Source organism: Xiphias gladius, chromosome 19, assembly GCF_016859285.1.
Source record: "Xiphias gladius isolate SHS-SW01 ecotype Sanya breed wild chromosome 19, ASM1685928v1, whole genome shotgun sequence".
Lineage (NCBI taxonomy): Eukaryota > Metazoa > Chordata > Actinopteri > Istiophoriformes > Xiphiidae > Xiphias > Xiphias gladius.
This window is the reverse complement of record NC_053418.1, coordinates 9,737,864-9,754,135: the sequence shown is the minus strand read 5'-3', so window position 1 is coordinate 9,754,135 and position 16,272 is coordinate 9,737,864. Positions and strand designations below refer to the sequence as shown.

Here is a 16,272-nt window from a genome sequence, read left to right as displayed (position 1 = left end):
CAAAAATAACATGATCTTAGCGCAGAACAATCAAGCAGCTTGATCCTTTTACCTGACAGTTTGGCTCGTGTCCGAAGTTGGAGAGACTGGCAGCAGATAAACCCCCGCTGAAATGTAAGTGTATATGTTATACATGCCTGATAGAAAGAATGTAAATCCACTTTATTTCACAGAAAGAAAAATGAAGTCAGTAAGCATTTACTGAACACTCATTAATGAAAATTCACTGGTGAAAGCAAAAATCCGTGTATATTACTCAACATTTTGCCACCACTTTATCTCTATGCCTCTTTAGAGAGAATTAAGCCAATCTAATTCACAAGTTAACATCAGCAACTGACCCCTGAGAAAAACATATCAGCACCAAATTACAAGCAGCACACTGCATATATGGGATTTACTGTAGGAATCAGACTCTGTTATCATTTACAATCTTGAAAAATGTAGTTGTACTTTACTTCATCTGTCCAGAGTAATTTTGTGAATATCCATCTCATATATATATATATATATATATATATATACAGCATATATATAGCTGCAATTCAGCATAACAATAATAAAAATTTCTCAAATTTATCAGTTTGATACTGCTCAATTAATATGACTCTTAAGGCTAACTTGGAAGTAACCAAGTGTGGAGATCCTAGTGAGCAATAGCTCTTCCTTGCATTGACATGACTAATTGAACATAATGTAATTATACGTGTTTTACTGAGATTTTGTGTGAAAGAATCATTAATTGATCTAAAATTGTATTTTTTTTTGTTCTGTAATCTGCTGTTCAATTACAATTGCAGATACAAAATACATTTGTAGTCATTCGGTTCTTAATTAGCAGTATACACTAAACTAAATAGAGGTTTCTGTAAACTAATTCAAAATATGCTGTAAAAATCGTTTTTTTTTAATGCAGATTTGTAGATGACGTTTCACAACAATACATCTTTACAACCGGTTATTAATGACATAAAGCCATATTAACCACAAACATCAGAGAATGAATTTCATGAGTGTTTTGAACTATGATGAATACAGTTTACACACAAGCACAGAAGAGTTATGTGCTGAAACTGGGGTGATTGGTTAAAATGGTTAATCCCCTTTTGTTTAGTTTTGCCTTTTCTTTTGCAGACCACATTACCTCAAGTTTGTTTTTATGCAATAAATGTGTAATAAAGGACTATGAATAGAGATAAGAGCTGATAATCAGCTGGGTGTGTCCTTGGTCTGCTCTTTTGAGGTGTATGTTTACATATGTAGAGCTGTGTTTACATAGATGCCCTAGGTCAAAGGTCCTCAGAGGGTGTCTCTCAGTTTGGAAAAGGAAGTTAATGCTTTGTGACTGAAACCATATGTTAGTGACAGTTTTTAGGAAAACAATTGCCTTATTTAAGAGTCGGTGGTCAAGACTGATTTTCAGAGTGGTTCATTGGCTTCACACCCTCTCACAAGCAGATCTGCAGATGCTTGACTTGACGCCGTACTTCTTTGTAATAAACCTTTATATGCAATCAAGACGGTGTCAGCGGAGTCTCCTTCATCCTCTTCACATCATCAACACCATCTAATAAACTACACTTTCAGAAGTGCACACCAGGGCAACTGGTCATTTCTTGGCTATGACTTCACTTCATAAAAATGTCCATTAATTATACAATTGCAACTTAATTACCCCAGTAAATCAAACTGTGATCCCTGGCTGCCATTGGGTTGTAAACTTTCAAAAATGTTAATGTAGCATTTTCAGTTAATCAGTTAACTAAAGTTAAGTAAAGGCCAGTTAAGTAAATCCGTGGTTATAATAATTGATATTTTTGGGAGGAACAATCATTTGGTTCCTATTTAGATCCTCTATACTGATATTAGAAATAAAAATGTGAGAACTGATGTGCACGCACATGAGTACCTTGTATGTGTTTGTGTGTCATCTTTGATTTCTCCTATGCTGCCCTCTACTGTGGAAGATGGGAATTTGGTTGATTTTGCCATCTCTGATCACAAGGCAGTGCCCTTCCAGATACTGTTCCTCTCTCTTGACCCCAAAGCCACCACACTGATTCGCTCCTGTGCCCTAAATTCACTCTTTGTTCCTTGTCTCTGTCAAGCTTTTAATGCCACAAACACACTATTTAGTATCCATGAACACCAGGGCCACAATGTAGGTTTCCATGTTTTTAATTGCTCCTGCACAAATATTTTAGATTCTGTAGACCCTGAGCAGAAAAGAAATGGAGGAAGAAAAAACATAGTGATTCTCCTTCGTCTCTTAAATATCTGATGTCCGCTTATTAGTGGGCAGTAAAAGAAGCAAGAAACTCTTATTTTTCACAACTGAATTTTTAAAAGTATTTCAGATGGTTGGGCCACATATTTTGGCCTTTAATAACTGCTCCCTGTCTGCTGGTATTTTTCCCTCAATTTTAAACATGCAACTATTTACCCCCTCTAAACAAAGCCCTCTCTTGACCCCTCTGTTTTAATCAGAAGCTGTCATTTTACATCTTAGATTTTAGAATAAAATTGTCTCCATACAACTGATTTCTTTTATGAACAATAATTAGTTTTTTGAAAAATTTCAATCTGGTTTTTGTTCGCTGCACAGCACTGAGACTGCTCTGGTCGAGGTCACCAATGATTCATTGGTTGCCGTAGATGCAAAACTGTACACCACTTTAATTCTCCTTGACCTCAAGCCTTTGACACAGCGGACCGCAATGTCTTTATCAGCATTCTGAAAAACTATGTTGGCATTAGTAATGTGGCTCTGGATTAGTTCTTCTCATATCTGTCTGGCAAATCTTTCACTGTTTTTCTTTGAGATACTTCTGTCATTTGCCACTCTTTTGTCACGTCATCATGCACAGACATAATGTTGATTTTCATTGCTATGCAGATGATACACAACTTTATGTCCCAACAAAACCCTGGTACCACTGATGTGTCCTTTATTATGTCCGGCCTTGATGACATTAAGTACTGAATGTCCATTCATTTCCTGTGGTTGAATGACTCCAAATCAGAAATAATTATAATTGTGCCCGCACAATCACCATTAACAATTATTCGTCTAGTCTGGGTGCTTTGCTTAATAATGTTAAAAAAGAGGCCAAACTGTTATTTCGGTTCTCAGAGCTGTACTTTGACAGTCAGGTGACTAAAGTTTTGCAATCCTGCTTTGTCCAACTGAGCTATTTAACAAAGATCAGGTCATTCCTTTAATCTGCAGACGTAGATAGAAAAGAGACACCCTTTATTCGATTATGGTGGAAACATCCAAGGACTACAGTTGATACAAAATGCTGCTACCAGCTTTTTAACACATTCTAAGAGAAGCGACCACATAACACCAGTACTTGCTGCCCTTCACTGGTTACCTGTGAGTTTTAGAATTGATCAGGCTCCTGCTTATATATATGTGATCTGCTAACTCCCTGTGGGCCGGATCGCTTCTTGAGATCCTCAAGCAGGGCCCTACTAACGGTTCTAAAATCTCAACTTGTCCCTATAGGTCACTGGGCCTTTGCTCTCTAGGCCCCTCTGCTGTGGAACTCCCTGACTGAGAATCTCAGGCAGACAAATTCAGTATCCTCTTTTAAATCTATTCCTAAAACTAGCTTTTATCTCATGGCTTTCTCTTGATGGTGTTTGTTGTAATTGTTTAAATTATTTATCTTGTCTTATATTTAGGTTTTTTGATTTTATTACTTTCTTTTATTCTTTATTTTTCTTTAAAGCACAGTGTAACTGTGTTTGCAGCCTGATTTCCTTAACTACACACAGGACGATGCATGGTGTCCTTACCAAGTGAAATAATTTCCTAACAAGTTGTTCTTTCCTCTAAAATATGGCTTATATAAATAAGTTAGCTACAGTTTTGCTGTATGAATATAGTTATGTTTTTTTGATAGGTTTTGTAGGACTTTAGATTTCGATTTTTAAAAACGAGCAAAAAGATGCATAAATCTGGCAGCATATGCAGAATAAATCTGTTTGTTTAAATATGAGCAAAAAAAAGTCGGCAAATTGTATTTGCAAGGAAATTAATATTTATTTTGCAATACCAGTTTACATTTTCTACATGATATACATACAACTATTTCAAAATATATACAGTATATATTATATGTGTGGGTGAATTAAAAATAAGAGGAAGTTCTACTATACAGGTAACTATCACCATAACTACTCTGCAAAAAGCAAATTTTTCTCAATAGTCAACCAAGATTCTAGATTTCAAGGTTTCCTTGAATGGCTCCAAATATATTTCACAGATCACCACTGCCTCTGGAATTGTTTGGTTATCAGTGTATTTTTTCAACTTTGAAAGCTGTTGTTCTCCTGAAAGCACCAATTTAGATTTTTACAGCATGAAAAATATAAATATGGGGATGTTAAGCTTCAAATGAAGAGTGTAATAATGGCTAAGGGCACTACAAGGAGAGGGATAAAGACTCCACTGTGTTTTGCTCCATTACACAGGTCTTCAGCACAGCATCTGACACCCACGGTATCAACATTATTGCACACATCACTCCTCGTACAGTATTTGGAGATCAGATTTTGAGCAACTGCAACAGAGAAAGACAGGAAAAGTTCCTTTAAAGAAGTTAAATATGTAATAGAAATTGACATCGTCGTAGTTCAGACTATGCCGTTCATGAGGCTTGCCATAGCTGTCAGCAAAAATCACACCATAAAGAATATATGATATTAAAGCCATATGTGGTGGTAAATTAAACTTACCTATTGTTGTGGCACAGCGGTCATAGTCCTTAGGACAAACCCATATGTTATTGCAGGTGCCGGGGTTATTATCCCAGCAGGTGTAACACCTTAACCCATACACTGCAGGCAAAGGAGAATGCAAAATGTTCACGAAGGCTTGAAAAAAAATTAAATTCAAATTCTGCATTCATTTCTGTGCTGATTGCTCAACTTTCCTGCTCTTACCTGCTGACAGCATCATACAGATGAAAGCCAAAGATGCACACAGTCTCATTTTTCTGCCTTTGATAAAATGAGAAAGTGCAGAGAATTGAAAACTCCTCAGACCTCTGATGTCAAATGAACATTATCCACTTCCTTCTGTGTTTTATAGCCCCAAAACACCTCACAAGATTGGCTTGGTACCAACAGCTATTTTTGTTTGGGCAGGTCACGTCTGGGAATGTCGGCCAGCACCAGTCATCCTTTAAAGTTAATATTTTAGTTTATGTTAATATGACTCGACAGTCCTACAAATTCATCACCAGTCCATTTTCCAAAGAAATTCCAGTGTCAATAAGAGGCTGTTTAACTTGAGAACTTGTGTTGTTTGTCCTATATTTGCACAAGGTATTTACCCAAAATACTAGAGCCACATGTGGTGAAGCTGGGACTGAAGCTGCCACACCTGGAGATGTATGTGTGTAACTAATCAATGTTTATACAGCTAAAGACATCTACAATGACCTTGGCACGATATTCATATCATAGCTGTAAAAATTCCCTCTTCGAGGCTTCCTACAAGTACTCCACATATACTGACGGTACACTTTAAGTGGTTGCAAAATTGCAGTTAAACTACCATTGGTTCTGTGTGTAATATGATCTGCTCAGAAAATACAATTTTAATGTCCATCAAATAAATCCTAGCCTCATTCAGATGTGATAATTGCAGCATTAATTCTTTACTAGCACACACTTATACACGCACAGTTTCTGAGCGCTTTAGTTTAGATCTTTAATAGCATTAATAGATCTACGTCATTAATCTGCTGCCAGAAAAGGAAGAGTGACTCTCTGAGCAGCAGGATTTAACCAGTCACCAATCACCCAAATTAAATAAACATTAATTTCTCATGGTAGGATGCCTTTATTTATAAAGTACAATCCCCACTTTTTCTCATCTAAACATGTAAATTAGATGAAACTGGCTACGATATGGTGTTAACCAGCCACCTCTGTTTTGCCTGACTGGTGTCTCTCAGTAATGATCTTAGCCTTTCATCCCTGGATTAAACGCCTTGTATAGACAACAGGTGAGGTCTGAATGCCAGGTTAACGACCAGCTAACACTGAGGAGTGATCCAGAATTTGGGCACTTTTTTTCTCCCTTTTTTTATTCATGCTATTTTTTTCCTTTTTCATAGTTAATAGACAATGAAAAAAAAATCTGATAATCAAAAGAACATTAACCTACTTGCTGCAGTAAAAGTGGCTATAGTCTTCTTTTGTAACTCATAGTGCAAGACCTGTGGGGGCACAACACTTAATTATAGACTTTCAAAGGGTTGTGACATTATAGTCCGTTACAGCCCCATCTTATTAAGTCTGGCAGTTGGCAACGGCTTGATAACAACATCTCTGTCTAAGGAAGAGAAGGAACTAGCAGAGGATGGTAGGTCAACTGTGTGTGTGCGCGCGCGTGCGTGTGTGTGTGTGTGTGTGTTTTTGCACTTGAGTTACAGTTTTATAGTTTTATGATAGCTTTTATCTAATCTTATCTTTTGCTTGCCATATTTCTGTGTGCTTTTGAAGTAAATGAATATGACCTGGTTGGGTTTGATTGACAAGCAGTGGTGGAAGAAGTATTCAGATATTCTACTTGAGCAAAAGTACCAATACAACAATGAAAATGAAAATAGTCCATTACAAGTAAAAGTCCTGCATTCAAGATCCTACTTAAGAAGAAGTACAGAAGTATTATCAGCTAAATGTATTTCATGTATTCAAAGTAAAAGTACTGATTCTGCACAAAAAAAGCTGATATTAGATTAGTTTTAACTACTTCATAATCAGTTTTGAATTTAAGTGCTCTAATACAATGGGTCCCAAGCTATTGGTCTGGCCTCCTCCAGAAGATCACAAGATTCTGGGGAGGACCTGAGATAATTAATGGGGCAGGAAAGAAGAAAAGACACGTACAAATCTCTATTCATTTTTTGGACTTCCCTATATCTTCTTTTATGAAATAATGGATAATTTGGCCTCAAACTTTTACTTAAAAGAAACCATATGAGAAAGTTTAGACGGGGAAATGTCTTTTTGTTGGAGGTGCTAACAACTCATAGACATCTGAAACGTGATATGGGACCACAGGTTGACACTGGTTTTTTTTATAAAAAGCCACAAGCAAAAAGGTTGAGAACCACTGGTTTAATATTTAACAATGCATTATATTTTATAAAGATTATCAAATGTTTTTGAATGTAAATGCTTATTCTGAAAAGTAACTAGTAATTATAGCTGTTAGATAGTAGTGGAGTAGATGTTAAAGTATTTCCCTTTGAAATGTAGTCTAAAGCAGCATAAACTAGAAATACTCAAGTAAAGTACAAGTACCTAAAAACAGGACTTAAGTACTATACTTCATTTAATGTACTTACTCTCCACCACTGTTGAATAGCTTAGTTCTTTTTCATGTTTGAAGCTTCAGGTGATTTTCTGCTTTTCCACCACAGAGGCTGTAACACCGCAAAAATTGTAAAACACCTGCCAGTAATACAACTCAGTTCATCAAGAGTTTATTGTGTTTAGAATTCATGTACATGTAATGAAATTATTGTGCATGTAAGTCAGTACAGTGCTAGATATGCCATGAATATCTTGTAAGACCAACAGTTCCAGCGGTTGGAGCGCCTGCTTTATTCCAAGATTCCCAGCAGAGGTGATGTTCACTTCCTGAACTGAGGGATGGGGGAGGGGATCTTGATGTCCTGCCCCCTCTCCAGCCTCTTCTCACATTCAGTTAGGTAGTTTACTCCATCAATCACTAACTGTACCAGCTCAACCTGTGGATACATGGTAACTAGTGTCAAAACCACATGATCGATATGTACAGGTTCAGGTTACATTTTAACTAATATCCGGCTTATATCAGTGAATAGTTTCTCTCGCAGGTTGAAGGAGTGTAACTAAGTGAAATCAGCTGGTTTGGTTGGAATAAATTCAGTATGATTTTAACTCAGCAATTTATCTTTTTCTTAAATAAGTTGTTATTTAAAATGTATTGCATATACATGCAGTCATATACTTTTAATGAGCATCAAAAGTTGATTTTTATTGAGCCATTCCCAGTGTACAGTCAGGGCGGGAAAGAAGAGGAAAAACGCTTGTACTCTCTCAACCACATAGCATTTGAGAACCAGCGACCTTCGATTTCTTATAAACTAATATATTTTGTTTTTAAGGTTAATTCATCTGTGATTCTGCTGCTTGTTGTCTACTAGCATACATGATGCCCATGTCATCAACCTCTCCCACCCAACAGCAGATGGCATCTGATTGGCTTTAATTGTCCTACAAATACATAGAAAGGCCTATGCTAGGAGGCAGTGGCAAGTTTATCTTACACTAGTAGAATAGAAAAACTTTTGCTCCCTGAGTTAAGCCTTTCAGGATCCTGCCCCTTCTCGTGTGACTGGAAGAAACCCCAGCTATAGCCCTGACCTTAACCATCTATGACCTTTTATAGCATTTGATTGAAAGTGCCTGGTGGTACACAGCCTGTGTGGAAGTGCGGCATGAAAAGTTCAGGAAACAGAAATCTTTTAACCTGAACTGGCACATCCCTGCCTGGATTTACAGATTAAAGAACAGCAGGGGAGTATGGTTATTCACATTCCACACCTGTTGGGATGTCTGCTCTCTAGTTTCTGTCTATGTGTCTTTTTACTTGCTGCTCATTTCTGTTTTTACTTTGGCTGCTGCCTTCGACTTCAAGCGTTTACCTCTGACTTGCCCAGACGGTCGAGGTTAGAGATGTCAAAGGTGTCTCCAGTCGCAGCTGTGTCTACACCTCCTGTGCCTCTCTTCTGTAGCCTCAGGTTATCCAGGATCTTTTTGAAGCGAGGGTCCTAGACCATGAACATCACACACATTCAATCATTTTCATACACTAGAACTACAATATGGGGGGGAACACGTCCCCCTGTGTGTGCAGTTGTGGTTGCCAGTGGGTTTTCCTGAAATACCTTGCTGAGGAGAGGCAGGCGAATGTGCACACCAGCCCTGAGCCCAGTACCGAGGTTAGAGGGGCAGGTGAGGATGTAGCCCAGACGCTCATTCCACATGAACTCCCAACCTTTCTCCTGAATTAGATGCTCCACCTAGAAGTTACAAGAAAAGACCATTTATACGTTTACTTTTTGGAACACATTTAAAAGCTAGTTCAAACAGCAGATAAGGCTATGTTTCTTGGTTTTTTGATGTGTTAATTCTACTGTATTTTGTTATTGTGGCCTTGTTCAATACAATTTTCTAGGCAACGGTTTTGTCAAGTATTTACAATACTTTACCCTGCACCAAGATAACCTGCTTGGATTTGTTTTAAATGATTGAGGTTGTTTTAAAAATCCACACTGGACCGTGGTGGTGCAAGAGGACATAGAGACATGCATACCTGTTTAAGACCTCTGCAGAACCTTTCAAACACTCTCTTCATGTTTCCTCCTTTCTCCATGGATATAATCCTTGTGTGGTCCTCCTCATTGATCCAGATCAAGAAGTTCTTCTCAGTGTTGTGCCTGAGACAGTCAAGAAGGCAGAATTAAACTCCAATTCAAAGCTGACATTTGATATCCATGTTAATACATTTGCCAATATGGTTGTGTCATTGTATGGAGAGAAGGAAAGGTATTTTTTCAATCACATTCAGGAGACCAAGTGCCTCCAGTGTCAGGCTGGCCATAGGTTATGAAGGCACAGGTGGGTTAGTGGGGGTCAGAGCTATGGAGGTAAAGGTAAAGAGAGTACTGGAGGTAAAGGAGGAAAGGAGATGAACATTTGATCAGTACAAAACAGCTGTTTGCAAAGACTGAAGAGGATAATTTCTAGTTTCGGCTTTGAGGAGGTGCAAGTGCAACTTTTTGGGCTACTACCAGTGATCTATTAAGCACTAAATGTGTAGGAAAAATAATAATAATCCACTTTTCTCCAGTCATGTTTGTCCAATTTTATGGTGGTGGGGCTTAATGGTGTCTGATGTAGGACAGTATTACCAAATACTTCTTTAATAACCATTAATATCTAAAAAATTGGTGAATATCATCACATAAGACACTGCTACATTGCTAAAAAGAAGTTATAGAATGGAGATGAACACAAATTAGCAGTTGTCTTATTTGTGTTTCTATTGATGTTTCCATAAACTAAAAACCCCAGCACAAAGAAACCACTGGTAATGGCACAGAATGAACAAACCATGCAGTGACTACAGCTTTTGCAGGGTCTCTAAGCTAACAAAATCAGAAATAGTTCTTTCAGACTAAATTACTCCTAGTCTTACCAGATCCCACGAGCATCAGGCCAATCTCTGGCCATCCCAGCTGCTGTGAGCAGAGGTGACACAGGCTTATCAAACAGGAAGTGCTCCTGATTGGCCAGTAAAGGGACAGAGCCAAAGATATTAGATGGCAAAGGTCAACAAAAAAAAAAAAAGGACAGAACCCAACCTTGTCTCTGACTGTGTGTGACTGTGCACTAACATCAATAAGCTGTTGCTGCTCCCTGTCAGTCATCTCTCCCAGGCTGTAGTAGCGACCAGCCAGGTCTCCCTTCAGGCCGGACAGAGCTGTGACAACTACACGCTCCACTTCACGGCGCTCAGAGCGCGAGCACGCCGGGGGAAGGCTCAGCCCACGGATGCTACGACCAGTACGGACCCGAGATGACAACACATAGTTCTCATCAAACATTCCTGAGGTGATCTGAGAGGGAGACAGTATTAGGTCACTGTATGCAGGAGTGGACACAGGAATTTATGGATGGAGAAGACCATGTGATACAGAGAGCAATGGAGAGAAGTGTAACCTTGGAAGCATCCAGGTCAGTGGGGTGCTTCATTGTGCGAGGGTCATAACCATTGTGTCTCTCCTTGATAACAGGGTCAAAGAGCTCAGCGAACACCTGAATTTAAAAAAAACAAATACTCAGTTTTCCCCATTTTAGGATTAAATATGCAACAACTCATTGTAAACATTAACTCCAACCTCGTAGCTCTCCTCATCTCCAGCTACCATGCCCACAGTCTTGATAAAGGGGTGTCCAGGGTTGTCTACCCCAGTCTGGATGCATTGGTCCAGGGTCCAGTTGTTGGGGGTCATCTTGTCCCTCAGTCCTGCATAAATAGTTGGGGTCAGGGCTGTTGCCATGCAGTTATTGTGCTTCCTCAGGTCAGGGAAATCAGCACTGTAGAAAGTTATCAACAGCTAACTTAGTGTTTGGACAAAAAAGTTTCACTATTAGTAGAGCTGTCTTCATAGTCTAGTCTGTAACCCTTCCAAGACAAATATTTTTTGTAAAAAGGTACTATGTATTTATACATATATAAATACATAGTACCTTTTATTTTGTCTATTAATTATTAGTCTTTCAGATGTGCTGACATGAATTGCTACAATTCAGGAGGGAGGCATTGCCAAGAAACTATGCAGCGACAGATGCATGCCTCTCTCTGGTGACATCAACATTCATGTTGATTTATTGAATTTATCTCACTCACTTTGCATCAGGGAGTGTTTTGCATGTATACCATGCATTGTGTCTCAATAAACACAAACATGATTATGCAATATCATGAAAATGTTTTATTTTGCAGAAATAACACATGCTAAAATGTATTTCTTCATTTTAAAAGTGTAACTGATCAGGTGCTTTGCTGTCTTCTTTGATGGCAACAGTAATGTAATTTTGCTGTGCAAGTGAAATTAATTCACACTGACACACGTGTACCTGGGTGGATAGAGTTTCCTCCTCTCAGCGGCAGCAGTGTTGTCACTGAGGAGGTATCCAGATGCCAGTGTGCCAGCTCCAATGCTGGCCAACATCACTGCTGTGTTACGGCCAGACATCACACGAGTGAAAGAGTTCGCCATGTTTACGTGATCTGGGTTGTTACCTGATGAAAGGTCAGAGGGCAGAGATGACTTTCCATCATGTTCAGGTATGTTTGATTTATTTATCTTTTTAAAGTAAAGTTACAAATTCCAAGTCTGCCATAGTAAGGTGTTATTTTTGTCAATTTTTCATACTAAATGAAATGTGGTAATAGCTGGTGATGGTACAACAATCAACAATCTGTAACCTATAAGTAGTAGAGTATTTATTTTCCAACTTTATAACATGGCTGTGTATTTTGCGTCAAAAATCTCACAGTGGTGTAAGTGTGTGAATATGAAAACAGAGAATTATAGTAATCAAAGCCTTTACAAGGCCCCTTTTTTTTGGACTGCAGTGATAAATACATATTTGGAAGTAGCAGTGGTTGTGGCTTTTATATTTAAACGACTATTAACAGTAGTACAGCAGTAAATATATTTCACTTTTTGTATTTGTTGCTCTGTGGCCACTGTTTGTCATACAGTTCGATAATTTTCTTAAGTTCACATTTACATTAAGATTTATTAACACACATCTGTACAGGCACATACTCAGACAAAACAACTAATTGCATTAACACCTGCTTAAGTAACAGATATGCCTGCAGCCTTTGTGATGAGATTATGCTAGAAGCAGACAGAAGCCCTCTCATTGGTCACCCTGGGAGAGCCAGCAGCTCAGGTGATCAGATATTTGTGATTGAATACTGAGAGAGATACCACCATATTAATACAATATGTCATCACCCATTCCGACACCAATCACTCTGATAATGTCAATCAAATATCAGAGCTGAAAATGACATCAGCCAAAAAAGGACAGTTTACACACACACACACACACACACACACACACACACACACACACACACACACACACACACACACACACACACACACACACACACACACACACACACACACACAGAGTATAGATCATAGCAATTGATGAGATTAAGCTGAAGTGCCAGCTCAGAGTTGGCTTCATCCCTGGACAACACATGATCCTCTCTGACATCCTGGGCTGAGCTAATCTTGCACAAGACAGAAAGGAAGAAAACAGAGACAGAGAGTGGGCGGGTGGTGAGGATTAGTCGAATAAATACTGGAAAAGGGAGAGAGAGTGAGAGGAAGTTAGGGGAAACTAATTTAAGAGGAGCTGTGGTAAAATATAGGCAAGGTGAATGTATAGAAAGAAACCAAAGATTCTCACTGTAAAAAAAGAAAAGACAGACTTGGAAACATAAAAAGAAGGCAAGCGGGAAGATGAAACTGAATGACGGAGTAAAGGGCAGTGGAAAATGGGTTAAGGGTCAGATTAAGGTCAGGGGGAGGGTTTAAAGAGTATGAGGACAAGTATAAGAGAGTGAGGGGAAAAGATGGCTTAGAGGGATTCTCATCAGAGTCTAGAAGATTAGATGAAGAGGGAAAGTAGTAAGGAGAGCCACCTGAACCCTTTGAACCTTCCTGAAATGGGGAAAAAAACATACTACAAAGTTATGTTTGTTACTGTGAATGGGTTTTGTTTGAATAGATTTTTTTTATAATTGATTTGAAATGTAAGATGAACAGTCTGTTTTAGGCGTAGGAGCCACAGCTGGAGTTTTGGTTGGTGGTCGGTCCCTGTTAATATCAGGCATATTAAGAAACCCTAATGCACGTGGCTGCTGTGTAGGCTATACAGTGTGCTGTAAATGATCGCTTAAGGAGCAAGTACAAAGCAAAAGGCTCAGGTAGCTGATAAAAAGATTGGAGTCTCATGTCGTGAAAATACATGCTGTGAAACAAAGCTTAATTTCCATTATAGATTGATAAAACATTCAAAATATATTAAATCCTAATTAGATCTTTATGCATACTCTCACAACAATATAACTTCATATAGATGTTTCTTTTTAAGAGGAAAGCTGACGCCCCTACTCTGACCATAAACATTAATGAGTGATATTTGAAAGAATTCTACATAATTGTTGCAACAGCTACTCCACTGTATGTAGAAGCAGGAGGGAAACACAGACGAGGAAAAGACCTGCAAAAGAGAGGGATGAGAAGTTAGGAGGGAGAGTCCATCACTCACCTGAGGATAGCTGAAGAGTGGAGGCAGCAGAGGGCTGGTGTGTGTCCTGCAGCTCAGTCCAGAGAGGCTCAACCTGCAGAGTGAGAGCAGACTGATGAACAGAGATGGTATCAGAGAGAGAGAGACAGAGAGAGAGAGAAGGAGAGAGGGATGGGGACAGTGGCTCAGGATAAGCCTCTCACTGGGAAACAGACAGAAAATCCTCTTTCTACTGTCACTCAGCATGTCTGCCTGCCTCTTCACACATGCACGTGCGCACACAAATACACACTCACACAGGCATGCTCGTAACAGGGACACTTCTCCCTAGACCAGTTTTTAGTGTATGAGGGGGGGGGCTGGTGCATACAGCGTGATGACTGGGATTTTTTCAGTCATCACTTTGGGTGTTGGACTTCAAAAGTCACTGAGCCTCGTAAGAATCAAATTCACAACTTGAGAGCTTCCAAGTAGTCGCCTAAGCTCTCTGGTCAGACACTTGACCTTTATTTCCGAGAGCCTTTGGATCTTTAGGGACATTTGAGCTCTATTTCTTAGAGATTTTGACTCTTTATGTTGAAAATTCAATGCATCTCTCAGGGATCAAACCCAAAACCCTAAAGCTACCTAACAATCCTCTAACTCCCTGAGCTATCCATCCAGCAACATTCATGCTATTTCTTTTAGCCTTTGAATTCTTCCTCTGGGTGCTGGACTTCAAAGTGGACCAAGTTGTCTGGGATTCAAATAAAAAACTCAAACCTTCTGAATGGTCCTGTTACTCCAATGCCACCGTGACCTGCCAAAAGTGGTCCCAACTTTTCCTTTGGAGAGCAGTCTCAGCATGTTAGAGGACTGCTTAGAAGTTCTGAGGTTCTGAAGTTCTGAGGACCCAAAGTGAGAACTCAAAGTCTCTAAGAGAGGCAGCTCATAAGTGTCTGACCAAAAGGATAAAGTTGTTAGATGACTGTTTTGAAATTTTGGGTTTGTGGGCTCAATCTTCAGTAAACTTTGAAGTCCAGCTTCCAATGGACGGACACAAAAGGTCTAAGAAACACTGTTCAAGTGGTTCTGATTAAATGGCTTAAAGAGTCAGAGGACTATTACAAAGTTTTAAGGTCAAATGTGCAAACATTGTGATCTTCCCTATATTTTGAAGTCCAATGTCCAAAAGAATGAGTCAAAATTTCCAAGAAATGAAGCTTAATCAAGTTTGGTGAAATTCCTGAGGTTGTCTGAGGCCAACTCTTAAGTATCAAAAAATATTGGGTTCAATCCTCAGACGCTGCACTGAGTTTTGAAGTCCAGCACCTAAAGTAAACACTCAAAGGCTTTAACAAATATTGTTCAAGTGTCTTATAACAACTAGCACTAACACTTCAGCTGCAGGTTTGACCCTAATGTTCTGTTTCCTTGAATCACTGGGCCCTCTTTTACAGCTCAAAAGCTCTTGTTTACCACCAAATTTATCACCTTTGTGACTTTTACCTCATTTTATAACAATATTGTTTAAACATGATTTTGAACTAATGACATCTTTCAGAAGTCTACTGCAGAAAATGACACGTTGCTTCTGTTCAGAGTGTCACAGACCCCCCCCCCATTCATATAATCATACATAAAAGCCTGATTTGCGAAATAGTTGGAAGCCAGTCATGGCATATTATATAACTTACACAAGTGTGATGTGGAAGCATGAAGCCTCCAGTGCACATACACTTTGACTTTTCAATTAACTTTTCAGTGAGGTGACATTTCTGTCTGGAGAAAAAAATATTTGCAAATTCATATATTCTTTATTCCAAGCACGGTATTGTCATATGTCTTAAAACATGTCTGTAGCAGATCTTTAAATACTTTGGATTTCATGTTATCTAGTAATTAAGTTGACAGCACTTTTTACAGAGCACTACCTGTTCCAAATCTCCAGTAACAGAAAGTAGACCTTTGTTCATTCACGAGGTCTACTGCGTGAGTACCTTTCTACATAATGAGTTTTATAAAATCAGAAGAAAAGAGTTCAAGGAAGCCATTGTAGATGTTCTCTGCTTAGGCAAAGTCAAACATGTGTGGCCAAGCCATGATGAACCTCTCCCAAAGCAGCAAAAAAAGGAGAGAGAGTCCCTCCCACATCCAGAGATCAGGAAGGACGGTATTTCCAACTGGCCTTACTACACTGTAAAGCAAGTCCGGTGTAGAAACGACAACTTCACTGGCCCAACACGAGTGAAGTGCAGTAAATGTGATGTACACTTGTGCTTCACACCAAAGAGAACTGCCTGGCTGAGTTTCATGAATGACAGATGGATGCATATCAGAAGGGGACTTTTCTAACACATCCCGTGAGAAGATTCC

The 16,272-nt window shown here is 39.0% G+C and overlaps 2 protein-coding genes across 2 annotated transcripts; both read right to left on the bottom strand.

The window, feature by feature from the left end:
- Positions 1-4,401: 4,401 nt before the first annotated feature.
- Positions 4,402-5,002, bottom strand: LOC120804814 (CD59 glycoprotein-like). The gene is made up of 3 exons (XM_040154460.1): positions 4,954-5,002; positions 4,747-4,848; positions 4,402-4,571 (listed from the first exon to the last, which is right to left on the bottom strand). Exons 1-3 carry the CDS (start codon positions 5,000-5,002, stop codon positions 4,402-4,404), a joined length of 321 nt encoding a protein of 106 aa, XP_040010394.1.
- A 2,656-nt stretch (positions 5,003-7,658) lies between these two features.
- On the bottom strand, positions 7,659-11,858 carry LOC120805252 (creatine kinase U-type, mitochondrial-like). The gene is made up of 9 exons (XM_040155318.1): positions 11,716-11,858; positions 10,974-11,172; positions 10,795-10,890; positions 10,470-10,691; positions 10,271-10,356; positions 9,386-9,509; positions 8,958-9,092; positions 8,715-8,840; positions 7,659-7,775 (listed from the first exon to the last, which is right to left on the bottom strand). Exons 1-9 carry the CDS (start codon positions 11,856-11,858, stop codon positions 7,659-7,661), a joined length of 1,248 nt encoding a protein of 415 aa, XP_040011252.1.
- Positions 11,859-16,272: the final 4,414 nt, after the last annotated feature.

What these genes read in the sequence shown, in the direction of transcription:
- LOC120804814 (XM_040154460.1), bottom strand. Translation starts at nt 5,002, where the DNA reads ATGAGACTGTGTGCATCTTTGGCTTTCATCTGTATGATGCTGTCAGCA. An exon ending in CTGTATGATGCTGTCAGCAG is followed by an intron (nt 4,849 to 4,953) that starts GTAAGAGCAGGA and finishes CTTTGCCTGCAG; the next exon opens with TGTATGGGTTAAGGTGTTAC. An exon ending in CCGCTGTGCCACAACAATAG is followed by an intron (nt 4,572 to 4,746) that starts GTAAGTTTAATT and finishes TCTCTGTTGCAG; the next exon opens with TTGCTCAAAATCTGATCTCC.
- LOC120805252 (XM_040155318.1), bottom strand. Translation starts at nt 11,858, where the DNA reads ATGGCGAACTCTTTCACTCGTGTGATGTCTGGCCGTAACACAGCAGTG. An exon ending in GAGATGAGGAGAGCTACGAG is followed by an intron (nt 10,891 to 10,973) that starts GTTGGAGTTAAT and finishes TTTTAAATTCAG; the next exon opens with GTGTTCGCTGAGCTCTTTGA. An exon ending in TCTGCAGAGGTCTTAAACAG is followed by an intron (nt 9,093 to 9,385) that starts GTATGCATGTCT and finishes TGTAACTTCTAG; the next exon opens with GTGGAGCATCTAATTCAGGA.